Raw genomic sequence first — 8,230 nt, forward strand, 5'->3', positions numbered from 1 at the left:
CACACACACACACACACACACACACACATGCGCACGTATAATGTACATACATACATATATAAATATACAGTATATATACACTGTGAATATACACACTGTATGTGTGGGTGCGTGCGTGCGTGACTGCGTGTGCGTGTGCGTGTGTGCCTCTTCTTTTCCAAGAGACTTTGTTCTTCCTCATTTCTGTGCTTTCTCTGTTAATCTCTTACTCATGAACACCAGGGATGTCCAGTTGTTTCCCTGCAAATAGGTTCCAAGGATCCTTCTTTTGGTTTCATAGAATGGTTTCATCATTGTCACTGAACTCAATAACTCTCATTCATTGTTAATGTCAACAGTGAGAGTTCCTCAGAAAGTGACTTTACATAGACATGAGGACATGTCTGAGAAGCAACCAAACAGAATAAACTGTGTATTACGTACATTTTGATAAACATTGAAGAAAAAAGAATCAAGATTTGGATAAAGATGGGGTTGCCAAGATTGAAGTGGTTAATTACCTCCATTGCACTGATGTTACCATTACCTCCACAGGACTGAGACTGCACCGCCAGTTTAAAGGGGTGTAATATATACATGTATGTATATATCATTTTAGATTACTCGTTTGCTTTAGTTTTTGTATGACAATTACACCCTCAACTATGAAGTTTGAAGCCGCTATGTGCTTTCTTTTTAATTATATGAATTGTGTGGTTGAGAAATCGTAAAAAGTGTGTTGATTTTATTTTTTCAAATATTCTGTGCATTGGCTCCATTGACTGGAGTTGCAAATCGTAATTTTGTTGCACCTGCAATGGCAATGAAATAATTTAGTGGAGTTGAAATGAAGCAAAATTAACGAGACCGTTAGAAATCTAGAAATTTATTTCAGTTCTGACAGTCAAAAGAAAAGTAAAAGTAAAGTAAGATGAAGTGAAACAGTGGGAGTTAATCACAGATAGTAAAACCTATCTGTAAAACCTATCTGTAATGTTTACAACCATGTGAATGATACCCTATATAACCTCATCAGCTAGCATATAACATTGTTTTTACTGGTTTCACAATAACAGCACACACACAAGTAAACAATAAAAGTCCTTGTTCTTTTGTTCTCTGTATCCAGATGTTCATCTAGCATGTATAAAAGACATAGTTGACAGATATGATAAATATCATTGATGATTTTCCATTTTGAGAACTAATTCACCATTAAAACACATCCGTCAAAGACGAAAACACAATGTAAACATTCATAATTATTTAGCAAATCAAAAACAAAAAACTGTACATGTACTTGTCCTATTCTTTATGCTACATTTTTCTCTTGAGCTTTAATAAAACTCCCCACCATAAAAACAAGGACACAAATCAGACACACAAGTCTCAATTAGCACTATACACATTCATGCTAATGAGGTCCTGTCCGTTCTGGGAACTTCTGGCAAACTCATGCAGTGATGATGGGCATGTTGTCTCTGTAGCAGCCTGTCCTTTGGGGGGCGCTGTAGCTACACAGGTCCTGGTAGATATGGGCCATCTGGTCATTGGCCATCTCATCAGAGATGTCCAGACTGGGGCTGGTGCTGTAGGGCTGAGATCGCTGCAGGTTCACGGCTTCAAGCAGCTGCTGACAGTTCATGGCGGTGATCTGGATCAGTGGCCAAAATCATTTTGGTGAGTTAGTTCAGGAGGAAAAGTGTCATGACATTCCGTAACGCATTGAAAACACATAGATTGTGATATTGTGGCAGGAAACTTGACAGTACTGACTAGGATCAATAGACCGGTGTTACCTGGACAATGATTAGTTTGGTCTTGGCAGAGGCGACGTCATGGAGTTCCTCTCCAAAACACAGCGTGACAGTGGGGTCAGGGGCAGGGAACTGGCCCTCTTGGTACATCTGCAGAGCTGGGACAAAAGAAATGTGCAACCAAATCTGTTTACTCTACTCAACACAAACACAAATGTTTGTTCTCATGAACTCTAAAGAACTTTCAATCAATCTAGAGCACTGATTCCCAAAGTGGGGTCTGGGGACCCCCAGGGGTCATTGAGGGGGTTCCAGAGGGTCCCCCAGCAAAATGAAGAACAGTTTAAGCCCTATTTTGTTTTCCAACTATTCGGAAATAGCCATGCGCAATGCGATACGTGAGCTTGTAGTAGATCAGCTATTTTCAAACAATCTTGACAAATCTTGACAAAATGGGGGTCCCTGGCACAAAATCTTTTAAAATGGGGGTCCACTGATAAAAACATTTTCCATCTTGGCCATGTTTGAGACATCTAGAGGGTCTTTGACATGAAAATATGTGGGACATCAAGAGGCTCACCTTGAAGGAATCTGCGTGTGTCGAAAATCTGGACGACAGCATCCCGCTCCAGTTTACTTGGCGAAGTTGGCGCGCTACTGTAATGGGTGCCCGCTTCACCCAGCCCGCTCCAGAACACACGGCTCTGGCACAGCCTCTTGATGAAGATGCCCTCTTGATTGGCACGGACCAACACGCCCCTCTCCAGGTGTCCCAGGAGCTTGCGCGTGACGTGGCGCTGACGCTCGTATTCAATGAGCTCAGCAGAGGGGAACTGAACACTCTGCATGCTGTCCGAGCTGTAGAGGGTGCTACGCATGAAATGGGAGGCTGGGGAGATCCGGCATCCATCAGGGTGCGTAGCCATCGCACTGTGCATGAGCTTTCCACTGTAGTAAAAACTGATCATCATCTGCGAAAAGGCTAGAATATAAACAGAATACACTGCAATTATTTTTATGTTTTGCATGCATGTATATGACACTTTTTTTTTACCCTGAAACTATTTGTATCATCATCATTAATGCTAAATAAAGATAGGTCAGATATTAATGAAGATATTAATGAAAATATTCTACAGCACAATATCGGTGAATACCTGAATTCAAAGAGGCCACTTGTGAAGGATCGTGATGGACTGGGAAAGCTGTGAAACACAGAGAAAATGGATATAAGAGTGTAATCTGGACCTGCTCTATATGTAAAGTGTCATGAGACATTCTATTGTGATTTGGCACTAAATTTAATTTACTTGACTTAGTTGACACCATAAAACTGTGCGTGTAATGATCCTGAGTGATCAAGAAACCGCCAACCACATTGTCATGTCATTATTGTGCTACATCATCAGAAATGAAGTTCTGACAACGTCTTGGCCAAGAAATAATCCTCATAGTCAGCAAAGTGCTACAGGATATTAGCCAATTCCTCCTTTTCGGAATTCAGTAAACAACCTGTATTTAGCACCCGCAGCTGCAGGGCCATGTCATTGAGATTTTCCATTGCTGTTATTTTTAACCACTTAAACTCTATACACTTAGCCGGTCCTTTTTCCCTCTACACCAAATCTCGTCGCGGAAAATAGCCGATCTACAAACTGAACGTTATGATCTGTTACTGCAATTGCTATTGCTTGTAGATCTACAATATTCACTGAAAGTTCGCCCCAGCGTAGGAACACTAGGGTTTAAGGTTTAGTTTGTTCTCACAAAAAAGGAACTAACATTGTCTTATCTGAGAACAGGGAGAGTGATGAGGTCCCCACATCAGACGGTAACAATACACAAGCCTCAATGTTAACAGCTAACTGGAATCAGAGCTGAGATAAGAGGCTGTTCCTTACCTCCAATGCTGTTCTGGGACCAGTACTCTGAACTGGGTTGGATGCCACAACCTTCCTCCTGTGGGGACTGACTTCTCTTCACGATGGGCATATAATCATCACTGGATGTCTGCATGGAAAGCAACATTATTTATTTGTATACTTCTACTTTTAAAACCGGTGATATGTTTGACTGGAGTAACAATCTCACCTCCATCTCTACAGGGCTGCAGCAGTCCATGTCAGTGGGGTCACCACAGCTAGCTGTCATGGCCATCCCTGTGCTTTTACCAACTAAACACAAGAGAAAAGCTCTTTAGTTGTCAATATGGAGACCAAAAACGATGTTCCACTCTCCCTCTCGGACTGAATGATTCACTCAGAAGAATACTCTGAATGCAATGTGTATTGGTTTAACCCAGTGGTTTCCAAGCAGTATAGTGTACCGTCACCGTGGCTCCGTCGCACACTGGTGTGCCGTTAGACAAGAGTGATTTTGTGACAAGCACACATTATTATTGCAATGTATTGTATTGTTTATTTACTATATCTTGGTGCGCACTGATTCCCAATACAGAAGAAATTTATATATTTTATACTTTTTATTTGTCATTTGTCATTTGTAATCTTTTACTTGCACTTTCAAAGTTTGAAAACCACTGGTTTAAATAATGCACGTTACACGGTTCCAGTCTATGCACGGCTGGAATGCCAGTGCTGTTGGCAGGTGGCAGAACACTTCATGCCACTTAATGTCATTTTTATCTCATTGTCTCTGTCGCGTGGAAACCTCATATGTCCAAAATCGTTACTTTTCAGGATTCAAATTCAAAAGTGGCAGATCTACAAGCGTTTCTTTGCGCCACGTTTCGAGCTTGTGGATCTGCTACTTTTGATGCTTTTGTGTGACACTGTAGTACGATCAAGTAGGGAGTTAATTTCCGAAAAAAAACACAAAAAGTAAAAATATGGAGATAAGAGGTTTCTACCCGACAGCAACGATATGGTAAAATGTACACATTTGTAACCAAATTGATCCGTAAGTGTAGACCACATCTGCACAAGAGCAAAGAATCACAAACTCACTCAGACTTTTCTGCTCTTCCTCAGGCACGATCCGGTACACCTTATAGGGCTCAGAGATGTCGAGCTGGGACCTCTCTGACGTCTCCTCGAAGTCAGGGCTTTTATTGAGCGCACAGCGTAGCCTGGTCTTCCATGTTGCAGGTTCGGCCTTCTCCCCCTCCTTGAACTTGCCTTTAAACACAGCCCATGCCTATTGAACGACAAAATTCAACGTTAGCAAACATGTTCATAAAAGTATAAAGGGTGTAGTAGTGGAGGTTAAAGCCGAACATTGCATTTGATTTGTGGAAAGGCCATTGAGGCAGTAGGGAAAAGAACGTTGCATTAATCCACTGAAACCGGGAAAGCATCTGTGTCATTTTAGATTTTAGCATTGGCTATTCAAAAATAGCAGATCTACAAGCTCACAGCGCGTCACTTGGTGCCGTGCTGCGAGCTTGTAAATCTGCTATTTTTGAACATTTTTGTAAAATCTTGAAAGTGTTTGAATTTTTTTTTTTTTTTTGCATTACGAAAAGTTTGAGAACTACTGATTTAGAAGGCATTAGTAGAATCGGCCTCAGTTCTTAATAGGTTAACGTTGCGTTTGAAAGAAAAAAGAAAGAAAGAAAGAAATTCACCAATAATGCAATTTATTAGTAGTGTCAAAGAAAGAAATCCTATAGTTATTGTAAAAGAAAAGAAAAAAAACATGTTTTTTCTTATTTATCAGTGCCAATTAGTGACAATAGGATACAAAATAACTAATGATGGCATAGCCTAAAATAAGGCGAGCATTTGGCTCAATTAATTGTTATACAACAGCATTATGACCTGCTCTGTGTGTTTGGCATACACACCTTAAAAATGGACGCGTCAACTTCTTGGTTGTAATCCTGCTTCCCAGCATGTTTCCAAGGGATGCGGAACATGGTGAAGGTGTCATCCTCCCACTGGAGGCCAGAGTACTGCCCACTGTGGATCTGCTCCACCAGCCACTGCTTCAGTCTGCGACCTCCCGTGTTAGACATGGACATCTGGACATAATAGAAAAAGTACTTTATAGATTAGGCTATACTCTAGCTTAACTAAATAAACTCATAAAATCAACTTAATATAAATCAGCCACATGGCACTGCATTGTATTATTATTTGAAGACTTTTTGAGTTTCATTCAAAGCATAATAAATCAAATTAACCACAACCAATTGCGAGTTGCAACATGAGCAAGTGTTTGATTTTTTTTTGGATAATAATAATTTGAAATAAAAAAAATATATATTTTTCCCCATTTAAAACATTATCAAATCAAATTTAAAAAAAGAATACATTACTAACCATTTGATATGACCAGCAGCTCTTGATGTGTTTATCCTTAAAGACAGCAGATCACAAATGCTGCTCTTGTCATAAAGTGTGTCTTTACAACACTCTCCTCTCTAATTAACGAAGCATGGCTGGAAGTTGGTTGGACAACGTCTGGCCAATCAGCTAAGCGCCAACGTTGACAAGCTCCTCCCTCCGGAAGCGTCGTTCCCTGAACCAGGGCATTTACAAGAAATCAGGCAGAGTTTAATGCTTTATGGTCATTGATATAGAGGTGTGTGTTCCTTAGAAACTTACGCAATCACAGATCACACACAGTACGTGTTTGTTTTTGTGTACAAAGTAAACTGCATAATGACTGGAATACATGGCGTTAGATGATGTAGAAGTAAATTTAACTGTTGACATGAAGAAGTGCATCTTGCATACAGTAAGCTATGTTGAATATTCTAGTTTATACAGAATAAATACGCTGGCATACCTGTGTGCTTTGACCAGCGCTTTACTCCACAGATCAGCAGTTATTAACCTGCTGTTAAGAGTGCTTTACATGTCGATGATGATAGTGTAACGCTGGGGTACTATACTATTACACATGTGTGTCCTATAATAAAATTTTAAAATAAATAAATACCACGAGCAGGAGAGACCAATATATTCTATTCGCGTATAATACACATTGGCCCTAACCTTGATCTTTGATATCTTACTTTCATTTTCAGTATTTGAACTGCATGACCCTGTTTTGGAAGGGTGTCCCATCCCTTTCCAACGTGTCCTGAGTTGTAAGTAAACACCTGACCTGACCTTAAAACAAATGGGTCAAAGTGTTGCACATTGAAACTCATTTGTCAATATAGAGATCATCTTAAATAAATCATGGGTATTTTATTTATTTGATAGACACGTGGAGATAGTGTCTTATGTGGATCAAAATGATCAAATCAAACGAAACTCAGCCTTTTCTCCCATGATGAAACTATCATACTGTACGTCAGCATACATGATTCTACTTATTTTGAAATTAGTCAGTGTGCCTCTTCTCTGGTTATGGTGTTTGCTATATTATAATTGTAATAAAAAAAAGAAATGGAGAACATTTCTGTGCTTCAGAAAGGAGACATTCTCCATCTGACAGCATTATATGGAGATTTATATATGCTTAAATAAAAAAAAGGACATAATTAAATTTCTCTATTGCATATTGCCATTGCAGTAGCTATGTTCATCACAACATGGGAGAAAACTAAGATTTTTGCAGTAATATTTGGATAGACACATTTCTTATATGAACATGTTATATTTCCATCATTTCAATTTCAGTCACCTTATGTCAACATAAAAATATATTACAAGTAGTATATTTTCAAAACAAGTGTATTCACAAGTAGGGCCATCATAAAGCAGTGAAAAGGCCCACATCTTCATGGCACCCAAGGCTTTATGGGGGCCAGGTATCATATCTTTACATGGGGCCCAGAATTCCTGCCACCAACCCTGTTAATCATATCCATTAAATACTTTTCTTTTTGAACTACAAAACATTCAACTTGATTCAGGTTGCATAACATTTTGAATTGTGTTGCTCCTCTGCTTGTTCTGTGACCAGAGATGAGTTACATTATGATTATACACATATTGTCTTATATCTAACATATTTTCTCCACAATCAGTGGTCAAACTAAATATGTATGAAATATGAAATATGTGAAAGTCCTTAATTTGACAAAATATAGATGCTTTCTGTTAACTGTGGGTATAAGTGAAAGGGTGTCCATTATTTATATTCATTATTATGCATTATCAGTCAGAATCTCACCTTCATTGTACAATATTTAGGTCATCACAGGAGAACATTAGAAAATGTAACGAGACAAAATAACCATAAGGCCATTATAGTTGTGCTGTTATATGAGCAGAACAAAGTCAGTGGAAAACTTTAAAATTCCCACCTTCCATTCGAAGTCATGATGTAGGTCTGTGTTGTCATTTCTACAACTAATGCAACCGTGGACACCTTTTACAGACCACAAATCCATTGACAACACATGCTTTGCTGTTGCACAATATCAGCCCTTGTGAAATCTCACAAATCTGAGTAGTGAGCTCTTATGTGCTAGGATTCTGTCTCTGTGCCAATATCTCTTTAACTTGATGAATGCGTGAAAATGCATTTATAGATTTGTGCTTTTACATTGAATCAGTGCCCTTTTGGTCATGTTC

The 8,230-nt window shown here is 39.1% G+C and overlaps 1 protein-coding gene across 1 annotated transcript; it reads right to left on the reverse strand.

Annotated features, from left to right (window-relative positions):
* Nucleotides 1-858: 858 nt before the first annotated feature.
* Nucleotides 859-6,164, reverse strand: irf8 (interferon regulatory factor 8). The gene is made up of 9 exons (XM_080424683.1): nt 6,020-6,164; nt 5,542-5,718; nt 4,703-4,892; nt 3,828-3,910; nt 3,638-3,746; nt 2,894-2,941; nt 2,317-2,718; nt 1,779-1,894; nt 859-1,633 (listed from the first exon to the last, which is right to left on the reverse strand). The coding sequence occupies exons 1-9, from the start codon at nt 6,020-6,022 to the stop codon at nt 1,433-1,435; spliced, it is 1,329 nt and encodes a 442-aa protein (XP_080280809.1). The 5' UTR covers nt 6,023-6,164; the 3' UTR covers nt 859-1,432.
* Between the last annotated feature and the right edge of the window lie 2,066 nt (nt 6,165-8,230).

This window comes from Gymnoscopelus braueri, assembly GCF_963280865.1.
Source record: "Gymnoscopelus braueri genome assembly, chromosome: 1".
NCBI lineage: Eukaryota > Metazoa > Chordata > Actinopteri > Myctophiformes > Myctophidae > Gymnoscopelus > Gymnoscopelus braueri.

What these genes read in the sequence shown, in the direction of transcription:
- irf8 (XM_080424683.1), bottom strand. An exon ending in GTCCCAGAACAGCATTGGAG is followed by an intron (nt 2,942 to 3,637) that starts GTAAGGAACAGC and finishes TGTGTTTCACAG; the next exon opens with CTTTCCCAGTCCATCACGAT. An exon ending in CACACGCAGATTCCTTCAAG is followed by an intron (nt 1,895 to 2,316) that starts GTGAGCCTCTTG and finishes CTTTTGTCCCAG; the next exon opens with CTCTGCAGATGTACCAAGAG.